General features: G+C 42.0%; 1 protein-coding gene across 13 annotated transcripts in view; it reads left to right on the top strand.

Moving 5' to 3' along the window:
- DOCK9 (dedicator of cytokinesis 9) overlaps positions 1 to 17,626 on the top strand; it is a 154,227-nt gene that overhangs the window by 53,002 nt on the left and 83,599 nt on the right. For all 13 annotated transcript variants that reach the window (XM_023764196.1, XM_014466081.2, XM_023764190.1 and 10 more), the window contains exons 8-13: positions 578 to 752; positions 1,741 to 1,808; positions 10,990 to 11,064; positions 12,309 to 12,449; positions 12,705 to 12,908; positions 13,228 to 13,350. In XM_023764196.1, coding sequence (XP_023619964.1) covers positions 578 to 752; positions 1,741 to 1,808; positions 10,990 to 11,064; positions 12,309 to 12,449; positions 12,705 to 12,908; positions 13,228 to 13,350 — 786 coding nt within the window. The remainder of the gene's footprint in view (positions 1 to 577; positions 753 to 1,740; positions 1,809 to 10,989; positions 11,065 to 12,308; positions 12,450 to 12,704; positions 12,909 to 13,227; positions 13,351 to 17,626) is intronic.

The raw sequence follows: 17,626 nt of genomic DNA, 5'->3' as shown, positions 1-17,626 counted from the left end.
TTTGAGTCAGACACCCTTTCAGAGGCATAAAACCACAGGCATGAAGGAAGGGGAAGTGCCCCAATACCTTTTGGGACTCATCAGTGATGAGAAAGTTCCAGATAAGGAAGTTGAGCATATTGATAGGTAATGGCTTGATTTTAAAAATGTAATACCACCCACTAGTTCATTTAAAAAAAAAATAGGATCTAAGGGAATTGAAAACTTTCAATGAAATTTCATTCGTTCAAATATCTTTCAAGAGCCTATATTATTTGCCAGTCTGTATTCTAGAAATGGGGATGTAGCCCTGAGCAAAAGAAATCTCTGCCCTGAGGAGCTTCCATTGCATTGGAGGAGAACAGACAGCAAATCAGATGAATATGTGAACTAGGGAATGTGTCAGATGGAAAAACAAAGCTATGGAGAAAAGAAAGCAGGGAAGGTGGATAGTAGGGTTTTTATGGGGAGAAGGCTTGTCCACAAATGCCAATGTGATAGCATCCACCAGCAAATAATAAAGAGAAAACTTATTAAGGCCATCCCAATTCTTTTAGCATATGTCTCATTACCCTTTTTTTTTTTTTTTCCATTTCAGAACAACAAAGTCAGGCGTTTTGCTTTTGAGCTCAAGATGCAGGACAAAAGTAGTTATCTTTTGGCAGCAGACAGTGAAGTGGAAATGGAAGAATGGATCACAATTCTAAACAAGATTCTCCAGCTCAACTTCGAAGCTGCGATGCAAGAAAGGCGAAACGGAGACTCTCACGAAGGTAGGTGGATCCAGCCCTCCCCGGGCACAGGCACACTCTGTGCGTGTCCTTTATTTTTGACAGAAGGTGTGGAAAGTAGACAGATATTTTGCATCCGTAATGACAGGTCAGACAGATGTGAGCTTTTTACAGACAGCCTGTCCAAAAAAGGTTTTTGTCACATTGCAACTTATTACCCTGACATTATTTTTATAAGGAAATCATGTAATTGGAAGAACCACAGCTTTGGAAGCAGAAAGGAAGACTTGAGTTTGAATCTCAGCAATATATACCATTTTTCAGCTGTGAGGCCTTGGGCAAGCTGCTTACATTCTCTGAGTGTTGCTTTACTCACCTGTGAAATGGGAATAAAAAATGGAATTTGTTGGTTAATGGGAAGATTAAATAAGATAATGTATGTCTAGTACCTAGCATAGAGTCAGCACTTAAAATACTAGCTATAGTTGTTACCATTACCATTAATCATATTGTTTGGAACTTCCAAGACTAAGCTAGGATGGGCAGAGAAGCCTCTGATTAAATTGATGGGGGAAATCTATTTTCTTGACAATTCATGTGTTCAGTTTTTTTCTTGGTTCTTTAGACAGGTGATTCTCAACCTGTCTTTGTCTTAAAAATGCCTGGGAACTCTTAAAATATATTCTTTCCTTTGTCCCACCAAAGATTCTGACTTAGCTGGCCTGGGGTGGTGCCGGGAGGCCTGACTTTTAGCACATCTGATGGGAGTGGCATGTGGGCTGTTCATGGCTAGTATCTGTTCTGATCCGACAGTGCCCATGCTGTACCAGCTGTCAAATCTTGAACTCTCACCAGTGGGCCTGGGCATCAGAGTTGTGTGTGTTTTAAGCTCCAAGGTGTTTCTAATGGGCATCCAGGGTTGAAATTCAGTGTGTTCCAGGGCACGTAAGAGAAGTGGCCTTCCTCCTCATTTTAAAAAATATGTGTGTTCAACTACAAGTGACTCAGGTGATCTGTTTTGCCATTTCAGATGATGAACAAAGCAAATTGGAAGGTTCTGGTTCCGGTCTAGATAGCTACCTGCCTGAACTTGTCAAGGTAACATCATCTTAAGTCTTCTGCTCTTCATAGATTGATACTGGGATAATTCTCATTGCATCTGTTGAAATGATTAGCAGTTACATTATAGTCAGTCATTAAAATGACATTGTAGTTACTGCTCGCTCTTTTCTAACTTGAATATTTGCTGTGGTGAAAGACACTGCTCACCTGAGTTGATTTCAGTCTGTTTTCCAGAAAGTGCCTTACAAAGTATTTTTTTTTGTATTACTCTTTGTCAGTGATTTTCAACTGGTGTGCCGCAAGAATTTTTAAAACATCCAATACCTGACTGTTTAATCAGGGGCACTGATCTCCAACAGCCAATCAACAATAGCTCTCTGGTGCGACTGAATCAAATTATACCTTTTTATTTTTTTGTCACATCGACAGAAAAATATAACATTTTTTGGTGTGCTGTAGAATTTTAGTAATTAGTTTCTGTGTGCCATGCGATGAAAAAGGTTGAAAATCACTGCTTTAAGTCTTTTTCCCTCCATAATATTTAATACCGTATTACAAGCATTGAAGAAATAACCAAAATACACAGGTAAATGTTCCCAAGGGAACAAAGTACTTATGCAGCCCTTATTCAAGTTAATAGACACAATTACAAAGATGATGGTTCCATGTGAATCTTGCCACCAAACCAAAGAGGGGTTGCCTGTGTTCTATTAATTATTCATGGGTTTTTCTGAAAGAAAAAAGTTATATCTGTTTTTTATAATTTTGAGAAACTTACAGGTTGCTGAAAAGCACAAAGAACAAAACAACTATATTCCCACCTCTCAGATTCAACACCTGTGACTATAATTTTAGCTTCCGTATTTTTAAAGAAAAAAAATACATTATAAAGGTTTTTTAAAACATTATACTTATTCCATTCCCTTCTTCTCCTGCAACCTCAACCGGAAACAACCACTGTTAAGAGTTTTCTGGGGTTACTTTCATATCTTTACCAATATCCTATATAATAAAGAGCTAATATGCGAACGGTCATCACACCCTCACGCCCTTGCACCCGGGCCAGGGGACCTGAGGCCACGCCCCCTGCCCTGGCTCGGGGGGAGGTGAGGGGAATGAGGCTGTGCCCTGCACCTGGCACCAGGCCAGGGTACCTGAGGCTGCAACCTTGTACTGCAGGGCTTGATGGGGGTGGGGCCGGCCCGGTCTGGGTCTCGCGAGATTTCAAGGCTCACGTGGGTGGGCGGGGACTTGACTCTGGGTCCTGCGGTGCACCCCAGACTCCCAGACTCTGACAGGAGCGAGATTTTCATATACATTTTACTAATGTTCTTCCATCTCTGACACTTCTATTATAGAGAAAGGGCAAATAGCAATATTAAAATATTTCCTCTAATTAATTCCCTTTTCATGTGCATGAATTTCATGCAGTGGGCCACTAGTATTTGTTATAATGATATATATGGTTGTGTTTTATATGTTTAAAAATGTTATATAAATGGTAATGTATTATTCTGCCCTTGCTTTTATTTTCAATTCAGCATTGTTTTGAGATCCATCCAAGTTGGTGTATAGATCTAGTTCATCTTTTTATTGTATTGCATAAGCATTTATCATAGCTGTTCTATTATTTCCAGTTTTTCTATTACAGTGTTACAGTGAGTATTCTTGTATTTGTCTCCTTGTGTGCATCTACGAATGATTTCTTTTTTAAATGAGAGAACTATCTTTGTTTTCTCTAACTCTTTATATTCTTACTCTGTTACTGCCTTTCTATTCTTTTTTTTCTCAAATACAATGAAACAGAGACTGCATACACCCACATCTTAAACACTATAATAGAAAACGTGGTTTATCTATATACAATTATAAATAGACTAGCATTCAGCACTGACCTTTACTTCAGACAGCATGGTTGTTCTAAAATGTAAAACCTCCCTCCCTGGCTAGGACTTTAGAATATTGTTTTTCTTAGGACTTGACTGTTACCACAGTATCTTTTTAGCACCTGCCTATTAAAGCTAATTTTAGTGCCACCATTGTAACCACCTTTTAGGCTGGGAAGAGTTTGGGGTGTGTGTTTGCTTTTTTGAGTTATGAATTTCTATGTATCATATTTTTTACATTGAGATTAGCTATTTTATTTCTAGATGTTTGGAGGTTCATAATTTCTCAAAGCAAAACCTTTGTGGAAACAGATAATATATGCAATGCAATCTAGAATTCAAAACACAACTTTCTACACTTACTGGGTGAACACAATTGATCCCTAGGAGCAGACTCATTATTTGAGCCTAATGTTGATTAATTAGAAATCGGTATCGTTTCCTGTGAAGACATACAGGAGTTGTGCTCTCCATTCTTCTCTCATTGCATACTACTACCTAGCCAGCATAATTTAGAATGCCTTGGTCCTAAGACCTAGGGAGATTTTTAAAAAAATAAAATACATATGTACATTTTTTAAAAAATCTGGGTCACATAATGTTGAGCTAAAGAAGTCTGACATGGCCCAGCCGGTATGGCTCAGTGGTTGAGCGTCAGCCTATGAACCAGGAGGTCAGGGTTCGATTCCCGGTCAGGCAGATGCCCTGGTTGCAGGCTTGATCCCCAGTGCGGGGCATGTAGGAAGGAGGCAGCTGATCAATGACTCTCTCATCATTGATGTTTCTATCTTTCTCTCCCTCTCCATCCCTCTCTGAAATCAATAAAAATATATTTAAAAAAATAAAATAAAAAAGAAAGAAAAAAGTCTGGCATGAAAATACATATGTATTCTTTTTAAAATATGTGTATAACATATTTGGAGCTATTTTCAAACTGTGGGTAAAAACCATCCTCACTGAAGCTATTTTAGTTGCTAAAATCAATTTAATTGGTTTCAACTTCCCTCCATTTCTTACTTACAATTTGTTTTATTTGTATTTTTTTTATTGAAGTAGAACTTACATACAGTAAAATTCTCAAGTACAGTTATACAGCTTGATGAATTGCCCATTTGTGCGCCCACATAACCACCACCCAGAGCTCAATACAGAGAACATTTCCAGCACCCAGCAGGCTGTCTTGTAGCCCCTCCCAGCTGGCATTCTCATTCTTTTGACCTCTGTCATCGTAGGCTGGTCTCAACTATTCTAGACCTTCCTAGGAATGGAATCCTACAGTGTGCATGCTTTGTGTCAGGCTTCTTTAGCTCAGCATTGTGTGACCCAGATTTTTTTTTCTAAAGGGTAGAATTGAATAGAGAATATGAAAGTACACTTCCCTTAATGATGATAGATATTACTTTATAGCTATAGGTATAGATACAGATGTTGTGTGTGCATTGGGTTGTGTATTTTTTACTGTGGGTCATGGTCAAAGCCTGAAAGATGCAGCAGCATAATGGGCTTAATTGCTTCTTCCTCTCCCCCAGGGCTCTCAAGTGTTTTAAAGCTATTTTGATGTAAGAAGGTAGAAAGAGGCAAAAGGTAACTTTTTAGAGCAGTGGTTCTCAACCGTCCTAATGCCTCGACCCTTTAATACAGTTCCTCATGTTGTGGTGACCCCCAACCATAAAATTATTTTCGTTGCTACTTCATAACTGTCATTTTGCTACTGTTATGAATCGTCATGTAAATATCTGATATGCGGGACGTATTTTCATTGTTACAAATTGAACATAATTAAAGCATAGTGATTAATCACAAAAACAATATGTAATTATATATGTGTTTTCCGATGGTCTTAGACGACCCCTGTGAAAGGGTCGTTCGACCCCTAAAGGGGTTGCAACCCACAGGTTGGCGACCCACAGGTAGAGAACCGCTGTTTTAGAGGAAAATAAAGAAGATTGAGATGTATTATCATTCACTCATTGTGCTGCCATCATGCTCGCAGGCGGCAGGGTCCAAGGTGGTGCCTCTGTGGTGCCCAGTGAGAGGGGCCCAGGCACCCACTGTGCCCGCTCACAGCTCCTTTGCAGCCCAGGGCCCCGAGTGTGAGTGTGGTTTTGGCTGTTCGCAGTCTCCTTCAGTGTGTGTGGGTGATCATTTGTACCTGTTAGAAAAGGCAGGGAAGTTAGCCGATAACTGATTTTAGAAAGAATGGATTCCATAGGGGAGAATCTGAGATGAAAGTACGGAGTGGGAAGGATAGAGAGGCCGGAAAGCAGAGCTGAGCAAGGAGGGGAGTTTAATCAGGAGCTGAAGAAGGAAAGAGGTCAGTACCAGGGAAGGAAGGTGCAAGAAAGGGCCCAGCAGGGGATCAGGACACAGTTTAGATTTCAGAGAAAGGACTAGAACAATGGGGGCAGGCAGAAGGCCCTTAAAGGTGTAACTCAATGGCAGGTCCTCTCTGGTCAACCCCTCTTTCTGTTTCATTTATCGTGTTGCCCCGGCTTTTGTTTCCACTGTGACTGAGACATGACCAAAGAGGATATGAGTGACAGGAAGTTGTTTTAGTACAAAAACAACTGAAGTCTCATTCTGGAATATAATGGAGGGGCCTTTTGCATGTGGTAGGGATGATATGAACTTAGGTTTTCAGAATATTTTGTGTATTCTTGGCCCTTACGTTGTCTAGACAATTAGTACTGAACATTATTCTTGTTTTACCAGGCGACATGCTGCATTTACCCCAATACCTGTTCTTTTCTTCTTGTTGTCTAATATGGCACCAAACATGTTTGTTGTAAATATAACGGCGTTTATAGTATCAGAGTACTTATTCTTTTAAAGATTTTTATTGATTATATAAACATAAAGTTAGCTAACCCTTCAAAGTCTAGGGTTAATATGCTGAGATTAGTAAACCTGCTTACTATTTATTTAATAATTTCTTTCTCTGGTTATATTTATCTTAGGTGACATAGGGACATATATCCCGCCTTGTGTAAAAACAGAATGAAGAAAATCCTCATGCTTCCACCTTATATTTTTCTCCTCCACAGCTTTCCTATTTTTGATCTTTTTCTCCCCCTCAGATAACAGCAACTCATCTTAATTTGATCTCCCCATATGGTTCTGAAAGAGAAGTATTGTTTCATGTTAACCCAAAATTGTTCATATCCAAATACCGTCTAGCTTCTTTTTAGCCGATGAACTTATCTTTCTGGATAAATCTTCCACAGTTGAGCACAGAATAAAGTATAGTGTCTCAGACTCTACAGTCTCATCGAGGTTGAGTAAGGGTCAGGTGGCCAAACAGCAGTCCATGTCAGAATCCAAACAGTTTCACAGACACCTTGGCTAAGGTCAGTGACAGATGCTGCCTTCTCTGCCTCCTAATCCAGAAAATGGTGTGATTGTATTATGATACAAAGGACTTGGCGAGGGTTGTGTTTGTGATGTCAGCTCCTTGTTCTAAAATGCTCCCCTACAGCTTTGTGACCCAGGACCAGGTGATGGTCCCAGGGAGTTGGCTGTCTTGGAAGTAGTGGAAACAAATCATGGCAGCTCTTTACATTAAAAGTATATATTCTGGTCTCCAGGGATGTTGCTAAATTTCCCTATTCCAATCCATTTTGGTTAAATGAGCCAACAGTCAACACAGTATAATTCTGATAACTAATTCTCAAAATGAAACGCTGTTGGCCATAGTCTTTGACCTCCGATTGTTTTGTCTGCTCAGAGGTAAACTGAGGACATAAAGTAGGCCTACAGCAGTCCTTGAAACTCTGAAATGTTTGGTCCATAATTATGTTTGGTCCATAATTATTCCTTAGGACAAGGGCGGGTGGGGGACATTGTCAGGGTGTTATTAGTGATTAAACTTAGGGTATACAGAAGTGGGAGGAATAGAGGAATCATTCTCTTCTTTGACTTCTGAGCAAGTGTCCGTTTTTACAGAGAATAGCTCTGTCATTTTCTTCATTTTCCTCTAGACTGAGCCCAGAATATTAGATGGGCTCTGGGTAGGAAGGCAGCGACAGGGTTTGGGGAAGTGCCAGCCCAGTTCTTCCTACCTCCACAGTAGGAGCTAACCACAGCTTATTTTAGGATCGGAGCTGGTTTCTGTCCCTTTGAGAAGTGCAGGATGGCCTAGTCTGTGGGATAAGTTGTTGTTGTTGTTTATAGCTATATTTTGTAGGCCTTTATATTGTAAGAGTACATAACACTAATTTATTTTGTCTTTACCAAAGAGTTAAGTAAAAATAACTGTGCTTGCCATCATAAATAAAAATATCCAAAGTTATATAAAGAAAAGATAACTTTTTCCCTCATCCTCCATTGCCACATTCCTGAGAACACCGATGTTGTTAACCTGTCGTAGTTCCTCTTTCACCAAACCAATTGCTCATAGAAACATACACATAAACATAGTGTTTTTAATTTTTTTTATTGTTGACAGTATTACAGATGTTTCACATTTTTCTCCCTTTTTGCTCCCTGGGTAGTGTTTTTAATTATTTTTAAAAATATGCTCGTGATCTATATGTTACTCTGCAACTTGTTCTATCACTTAGAAACATTTCATAGCTACCCCTGAATCTAGTTTACTTATTTTCATAGCTGCGTGATATTCCAGATATGGATATTGCTCACTTTATTTCACCATCTCCCTATTTACGAACATTTAGGTTACTTTCAGTTCTTAGCCTCTACAAACAGTACACAATAAACATTATAATATATTTATGAGCTTAAATACATGCACTCTTATTTCAGTAGGAGAAATTCCCCAAAGTGGGATTTCTGGGTCAGAGGTTATTGTATCTTTAATACTTTAAATATTGACAGGTTGCTTTCCTACTAGGTTGAAATAAGTCACATTCCCACTTTTCTGCATCCTCACCAGAGAAAGTGAAAAATGATGTTTCACTGCTTTGATTTGTGTTTCACTGCTTGGTAGCGATGTTATTCATATTTTCATATATTTACTTCTTTACATTATTTTCTGACGGGCCTGTTCATATTCTTGATCTGTTTTTTTTTTCTTGTCTATTAAGAGTCTGAGCTCTGAAGCCAGTCAGCCTCAGAATCCAGGCTTCCATTTGATGTTGTGAGTTCCAAGGCAAAGCATTTACCACAGAAGCCTCAGTGTCTTCTCTTTTAAACAAGGACAGTAATAGCGCCTGCCTCCTAAGTTTGTACAAAATTTAAATGTGCACTTAGAATGATACCCAGTATAGAGATGTTTGCTATTATCAATAAATATGCATTTTATCATTATGATGCTTCCTGATACTTATTATTCCCTGGCTCAGGGGCAAAGCCCTGCTGCTCCCCAGCCTCATTTTCTTGCGGTCTAGGCTTTGCTTGGTAATTTCTTCAAACACTATTTATCGGGCATCTCTTCTGTTTAATGCATCCTGGGCTTTGGGAGGGATGGGAGGCACTTTCAGAAGCCGAGTTTGCTTTCATCTGTCTCATAGCAGAGCTGTCAGCGTATGTAAGGTGGATTATAAACTCTTAGGTTATTTTTACCTCTAAAGTGGTCCCTTCTTTCAGTGGTTTCTCCAGTGGAGACTATATCTCTTGGATATTAGTGGCAACATCAGGATGCTTTGAGTCTATTTTGGGCAGGTTGTTGATTTTCTTCTTTTATATGTCTGCATCCTGTTTTCTTCTTTCTGTTCCCCTCCCATGCTGAGGTGTGACGATGTGACTTGTGGTTTTTGCAGAAAGGAGCACGTGAGAGGACATCCTATTCTGACTCTGTAAATGTATAGATTTAACCATTGAGATTCAGAGTAACAAAAAGAACAGAATATAGATTAGAGGCACCAGGTGTGAGAAATAATGTGGCTGGAGATGACGTAGGTCTTGTGATTATGTTAGAGTTTTCTTCTTTCTGTTCCCACTCCCACTTCTGCAGCCACCATATGTCTCAATGGCCTCTTCTCCAAGTCTGTGATTCCAGCCTTCATCCCTACCTTGTACTCAAGTTTCATCTCTAGCTGTCTGCTGGGTGTTTCCAGTTGGAAATCCCAGATACATCTTCAAACTCTAATTCATCTCCTTCTCCACAGATTTGCTCTTCCTCTTGAATTATCCATCTTAGTTACTGGCTTCTCAGGCTGGGATCCTGGAGTTGGTTATGGGCCTTGCTGTGCAACTGAGGGGCGGCTGTGATGCTTAGGAAAGATCATGTGGCTTCCTGGTCTTTCCCTTTTTAATCCATTTCCTCAGCCCTCCCCGAGTGATGCTTCTGAAATGTAGAACTGGTTATTTTATTCCTTTGCTTAAAATACTGTGGGATTTATTTGGATTTTGAATGGAATCTCCAGTCTTTAACATACAAATCCCCAACTCAGTTTTCTTTACTTTTTCCATTATACCCAAGCATTCCGTCATAACGAATGGTTTGGTAACTGCTCAGGTATGACTTGCACCTTTGTACTTGCAGTACCTCCTCCTAGAATGCTCCTCTGTCTTTTCCTACCCAAATGTTCTGGTTCTTCAAGATGGGTCTTCCTCCGGGAGCTTTTTCCTGACTGCCTCCTCCCAGTCCAGGCTAGATTTCACTGTCCCTATGCTTTCTTTTGCCATTTTTATTGCCTATTTATATCCTGTCTTCCCAGCTAGTGTTCCTTAGGGGCAGGGACTTTGTTTCATTCATATTTGTGTCCCTAGTCCCTGATACACAATAGGTGCTCAATAAATATTTATTTAATGAATCAACAGTGCCCCCTCCCTGCCACCAACACCTGTGGCTGTCCTTCAGTATCTGCCATAGTGTTCTCTATCTTGCCATTCAAAACACATTCCTTTCTCTTGTTGCTTGTACCCTCGGTCTTAAGTGGACCCTAAATTTTTCTGCCAGCTGGGCTCATTTTCACAGACAGTATCTATCTATCCATGTTGTGCATCCTCTTCATTCAGCCTGAAATGTTTGTTGTTCTCCTTTTTGCTATCTAAATTCCACCGCTATGTTCAAAGCCCGGCCCCTATTCAATTACATTATGAAGCCTTTCTTGATAGGGATGCTTAATTATTCTCTTTTGCTTTCTTTGTATTGTTTTTGGCTCTCCATTTGATTGTCAGCTTCATAAGGTCAGGGATCAGATATTGACACCCCTACTCGCCTCCCCCTCCCCCCCACCCGGCCCCCCGCCGCCCTCTCACTGTGTGCTCCATCCTGGTTCCTTGACAGGCAGACTCTCCAGGCTGAGGGCAGAGTCGTCTGGCAGCCTGGCGCTTCAGGAGGGGGTGGCTTTCAAACAAACTTGGACACCCCTGTAAGAAAAGGGCTATTTTTAAATGTAATTTATATTTTCTGTTTATCTTGTTACCAGAGTACCCGAGAAGCAGAAATCAAACTGAAAAGTGAGAGCAGAGTTAAACTTTTTTACTTGGACCCGGATGCCCAGGTAGGAACTATTTTAATGTTTAAAACCAAGTTCGAAAATAAAACCTTTGACAGATTCTTTATTTATTTGTTTATTTTGCAATATAACAACAATATAGAAAATTCAAGGTGAAAAGGAAAAATAAAAACAGGCTGTAATCTCATTGTGTAGCCCAACCATTGTGAATATTTGATATTCAATTGATTGTTGAAAATTGAGAGTTATCCAAAGACATTCTCAGGTCCACAAAGAACATATAATTCGCCCCACAAAATAATAGTCAGAAAAGAACAGGTATCACTGCAGATGCCCAGCAGACAGTGATATTTCCTGACTTGCTCAAGCTCAACCCCAAGTTGTAGTGCATGTGATCCACATCGGTGTCCCAGCAAAGTCCAAGGCACGGCGCGGCGAGGACCACAGGGCTGCCCACAGTAGGGGGGCTCTGAGGGGACAATGGTTCTGCAGTATTTTCTTCTATATTTTCCCCTCTTCATTGATAGTCTTTTTATAGAACTTCTTTTCCCCCACTTAACTTTAATAATAAATGTTTTTCTGTGTTTCTTCACAGGCTTCATAACCATATATATTTTGACAATATTTTACTTGTTGTGATAAAGTATACATAACATGAAATTTACCATTTTGACCCTTTTTAAATGTGCAATTTAGGGTTAAGAACGTTTACAGTGCTGTGCAACTGTCACCACTATCCATTTCCAGAACTTTTTCATCATCCCAAATAGAAACTTTTTATCAGTTAAACAATAACTTCCCCATGCCTCCTTCCCCTCACCCCTAGTAACCTCTATTTTGCCTTCTGTCTTTATGAATTTGCCTATTTTAGGAACCTCATTTATGTGAAACCATACAATATTTATCCTTCTGTGTCTGGCTTATTCCACGTAGCTTAATGTTTTATGATCCATCCATGTTGTAGATTGTGTCAGAATTTTATTTCTTTTTATGGCTGAATGCTATTCCTTTGTATGTATATATGACATTTGTTTATCCATTCATCTGTTGATGGACACTGAGTTGCTCATAACCATGATTTTTAAACTCTGCATGATATCCATCAAGTAGATATACCATCATTTTTGACCATTTTTATAAACTGTATAAACTTATAAAGTAGTAACACTATTGTGAGTAATAGTGTATATGGCTTTTCCTTATGGCACTTTCTTTAGGGTACAATTATTATGGGATTTTTTAAATGCAAGCACAATGTATTTACATGTTTGCTTTTTTTTTTTTTAAAGAAGCTTGATTTACCATCAGCTGAACCAGAAGTGAAGCCATTTGAAGAGAAGTTTGGAAAAAGAATTCTTGTCAAGTGCAATGATCTGTCTTTCAATTTGCAATGCTGTGTTGCCGAAAATGAAGAAGGACCCACTACAAATGTAATTTTTTAAAAAGATTTCCTAAAAAAACACACCAGAGGTTTCATGAAATTCTAGTTCTTGGTATCAAGGGGGTACAATGTTTAGGTCAGGATGTGGGGGCTTGTTTAGCCTGTGGGGACAGGATGTTTGTCACAAAGGATGGGGATCGAGGCTCTTTCTCTTTAGCGGGAATTTATAGCCACAATCATAAATAAGTCCAGTCATTTCTTCTTTGAGCCTGAGTGATGGTCTGTTCTGTTTTGTTTTGTTCAGGTAGAGCCTTTCTTTGTTACTCTATCCCTGTTTGACATAAAGTGCAACCGGAAGATTTCTGCCGATTTCCACGTGGACCTGAACCATTTCTCAGTGAGGCAGATGCTGGCCACCCCGTCCTCGGCTCTGATGAATGGCAGCGGGCAGAGCTCGCCCACCCTTCCGGACATCCTCCATGAAGCCGCCATGCAGTATCCGAAGCAGGTGGGAACCTGAGCCCGGCGGTCATGATACCAAGCCGTAGCTTGCACATGCTATGTAAACACATAGAGACTTTGTAAAAGCAAGCTGAGAGAAGTGGCTTTGGATTTCTCATTTCTTTTTTCTAAACTGTCTGCTAGTTGCCTCCCCCACCAAAAGCCTATTTGAACAGTTGATGAACTATTGATCAGTTAACCAGTTTGGCACTGGGTGCTTCTTAATAGCTAAATGGTTTCACCCTTCTTTGAACCTTTCATATTCATGGGATTTGTTTAATGTGGCTGTGAATTCTACTTACTGAAGAAAATGTTTTGTCCCCTAGGGAATATTTTCAGTCACGTGTCCTCATCCAGATATATTTCTCGTGGCTAGAATCGAAAAGGTCCTCCAGGGGAGCATCACGCACGGCGCGGAGCCATACATGAAAAGTTCAGACTCTTCTAAGGTAGGGATGACTTCTGTGCTTTGTGAAGATAAATAGCAATCGGAAAAGAAGGCTTTCCATTGAAGTAGAGATGCTTGAAGTCAAAGTTAAACCATATTTATATTTCAAAAGATATAGACTGCTGTACATAGATTTACTCTTATATTTAACTTTAATATGTTCAATTTTCAGTGAAAAGTAGTCCTATGTGTAAATAAAATGCTTCATTTGGCTAGACTATCCTAACATCATGAAACAATTTGCAGAGGAATTACCAGCTTAATAGCAAGATTTCTGTCCTTATAAAGTTCACATATTATATTCAAACTAGAGGCCCGGTACACGAATTTGTGCATGGGTGGGGTCCCTTGGCCTGGCTGGTGATTGGGATCGATGGGGGGGGGGGGGTTTGCGGCCTGCTGGGGGGAGGGACTACAGGAGGTTGGCCCCAGCAGCAAGCTAACCAACGGCCGATTCCATGAGGAATCAGACTCCCTCTTCCCTTCTGTCTGGGTCTGGGGTGCGGGTGAACCAGATTCGGGGCTGTCAGGGCCACAGCAGCAAGGTCTGGGTCAGTGTGTGTCATAGCTACTGGCCAGTCATCCGGTTGTTCGATCGTAACAGTCGCTTAGGCTTTTATATATAGACTAGAGGCCCGTTGCAGGAAGATTCCTGCAAGAATAGGGCTTACTGTGGCTGGAGGAAAGCAGAGAAGGGAGCAAAACCCGCTGAGGCAGGCTTCGCTCCCGCCCCCAGCCGCTCCAGCTTGGTGGGTTTGCCCAACCGGCCCCCAGCCGCTGCTGCTGGGTTTGCCCAACTTGCCCCCAGCCGCTCCGTCTTGGTGGGTTTGCCCAACCCGCCTGCAGCCGCTGCAGCTGGGTGGGTTTGCCCAACCTGCCCACAGCCACTGCTGCTGGGTTTGCCCAACCCGCCCCCAGCCACTCAGTCTTGGTGGGTTTTCCCAACCTGCCCCCAGCCACTCAGTCTTGGTGGGTTTGCCCAACCCGCACCCAGCCGCTGCTGCTGGGTTTTCCCAACCTGCCCCAACCGCTCTGGCTTGGTGGGTATGCCCAACCCGCCACCAGCCGCTGCTGCTGGGTTTTTCCAATCTGCCCCCAGCCGCTGTGGCTGGGTAGGTATGCCCAACCCTCCCTCAGCCGCTCCGACTTGGTGGGTTTTCCCAACCCATCCCAGCCGCTGCTGCTGGAATTTCCCAACTTGCCCCCAGCCACTGCAGCTGGGTGGGTTTTCCCAACCCGCACCCAGCCTCTCAGTCTTGGTGGGTTTTCCCAACCCGCCCCCCAGCCGCTGCTGCTGGGTTTTTCCATCTGCCCCCAGCCGCTGTGGCTGGGTGGGTATGCCCAACCCGCCCCAAGCTGCTCAGGCTTGGTGGGACTTCCCAACCTACCCCCAGCCGCTCAGTCTTAGTGGGTTTGTTCAACCTGCCCCCAGCTGCTCAGTCTTGGTGGGTTTTCCCAACCCGCCCCCAGCCGCTCCATCTTGGTGGGTTTTCCCAACCCGCCCCCAGCCTCTCAGTCTTGGTGGGTTTTCCCAACCTGCCCCCAGCCGCTCCATCTTGGTGGGTTTTCCCAACCTGCCCCGAGCCGCTGCTGCCTGGTTTCCCCTCCCACTCCCAGCCGCTGTGGCTGGGTTTCCCCTCCTGCCTCCTGCCTCTGCAGCCTTGGCTCCTTTACTGTGTCTGCTGCCTCTACTTTGCTCCCTTCTATAGCCCTTGGCTTCCATGTTGTCTTCAGCCTTCCCTCAGAGCCGGTATATGCAAATTAACCGCCATCTTGGCTGACAGTTAATTTGCATATACTCACTAATTAGCCAATGAAAAGGGTAGCGGTCGTACGCTAATTACCATGTTTCTCTTTTATTAGTGTAGATAGATAGAGTTTATTTCACTTGTTGGTGTCTCTCTCAGGTTCTGGAATTATATTTGGGTCCATTTATACTTAAAAATGAAACAAGACTGGGAGACAGTCTGGCTCAGGTGGTATGGCCAGTAGGATTGGTGATTCAGGTCTATTTGTGTTTTGTCGGGGGGGGGGGGGCAGGGTGTGGTGGCAGAGGTAGTACGACCTTAGGTCGAAGAAGGAAGGGAAACAAGAAGATATATGTTTGGTGTTTGTGCAAAGTAATGTTTATTACCTGGGGAATGTGTAGATGCAGACATACCATAGACTTATTGATTATTAGAAGTCATCTAGTGCAAAACCTCCTTTCCTATTCAGAAAACTAAGGTTTTCAAAGGGTTAGTTACCTCCGTAGTGTCCCACAGCTAGAGTGGCCAAAGGACACTTGACTGTCACTTGCTTGCACTCTGAGCTACCTGGTTAGAGTAAGCTGTTGAGTGCTGTCCTGCCAGTTTTATAGTATTTTTATTTTAAAAATGTTTTATACACGGTCATTTGAAGATTGCCCTAATATACTGACCAAGGACGGGTCAGCAGGAGGAGGGGACACCCAGAGGCTCCAACAGGTTTGCTGAGCTGACTCAGTTTCCTCTCTCCCTCTCTGTGGCCACCCATGCATCACAAGTGTGTCCACCAGGACACAGGATGGCCCTCAAAGAACGGGTTCTAGGAGTCAGACACGTAAGTGCTGAGCACCTAACTAGCCTGGGCACTTTGGACAAATCATATCACCTCTCTGAGCCCCAGATATTTAATCCTGTAGTTAAAGGATAATGTTGCTCCCTGCTCATACCTTTCTCTCAGGGACAGTGCTAGGATCAAACAGACAATGTAAAAAACAGTGCTAATATGGACTCCACAAACCACTGACCCATGTAGGACCTCGTTACCATTTATGACAGCCCCAGTCAAGTAAAAGCCCATTTACCAGGTGCATTGCTTCAGACGGCATGTGTTTCTGGCTGATAAAAGCTGAGTAAAGTTTGGTCTCTAGAGAGAAGCTGTTTTATTTTTTAAATCAAATCTGTAAAAATGAGGACGAGAGCGCTTTTAGCTCTTTGATGCTTTGATTGATAATCAGTGAAGGCCCAAGATAAGATCTACTCCCCTGACTGTGCATGCGACACATTTCCAAGGCCCATACGCACCATTGCTACTTCTGTCTGCCACATGCACAGTTTGAAATGTGGCTGCGCATGTTGGTGCAAAAACCATATCATTGTGGGCTGGACGTTACACTCCACACGTCCCAATGTCCATTGAGCATCTGCTGATGTCTGCTGTTTCTTCATCACTTACGATGAAAAGCTCCACCACGTGCACATTGTTCCATTTAGTCACACCTCCGAGGTAGCAAATTAAAGCAGAGATTAACATTCAACTATGTTACATCCGAGTGGAAGCTTTGGCAGAGAGATGACAGAGGGATGATTTTTTTTCTGTATATAAAAATTGTCTCTTTGTGTTTTCCAATATGGTGTAGAACATCTTTTGGAGTAAATTTTTGTTTTGGAGAAAATTTTTATGAGAAGTCTCTGTAGGCCCATCACGAACAGATTTGAAAGGAAGAAAGGAAGGAAGGAAGGTAGGAATAAAGAAAAGGAATAAAGAAACAAACCCAAAGGGAAAATAGGAATTTTTCACTCTGACTTTCACTACATTATGATCCATTTGCACTTTTGGGAAGTCTGAGCGCTCAGTCCTCATTCACTGCAGGGAAGAGTGAAACTTACTTGAAGCCTTGTGTTTTAGCTTTAAGTGTTATGCAGATATTGCATTTTACTCCACAATATAGTCATTATTGTTAAACCGAAAAATAATAGTTTCTCCCCAAATTGCCACCTCAGGAAAGTAGGCCATTTTACCCTGCGACTGTGTCCCCCTGAGTCCCCACATGAATACGCCCCACTTGAAGAAGAAAGGGAGGGCCTAGTTGAGCTTCTGGCATCTGTTTGAATCAAGATGTGTTTTCCAGTTCACTCATGAAGGCAGCAATTCCCACAGCATGATTATGACAGAATCATAATGTTTTGTAATGAAAAGTATAAACTAAGCCCTTCATTTTTAAGGTATGGAAAGTGGAACCTAGAGAGGTGTAATGGCCTATAGATTCAAACAGCTGGTTTCAATTTGACTTAGAGACAGACAGCTCTATTATTCTACTTCTGAACCTTCTAGATGAGCACTTCTCAAACCCAGTCCCAGTGCACACGGGCCACCAGAGGTCTGGTCAGATGCAGTTTCTGACCTAGGAGGCCTGGGGCTCTGCATCCCTCACAGCTTCCCCCTGATGCTTATGCTGCAGTCTGCAGAGCACACATCGGTTCACAAGAACTAGATGATTTCTCCTAAACTTGGTCTGTCTTGGATGTACTTAA

Source organism: Myotis lucifugus, unplaced genomic scaffold, assembly GCF_000147115.1.
Source record: "Myotis lucifugus unplaced genomic scaffold, Myoluc2.0 scaffold_320, whole genome shotgun sequence".
NCBI classification, from domain to species: Eukaryota; Metazoa; Chordata; class Mammalia; order Chiroptera; family Vespertilionidae; genus Myotis; species Myotis lucifugus.
Note: the sequence above shows the minus strand (reverse complement) of the source record. Positions and strands in the feature narration are given on the sequence as shown.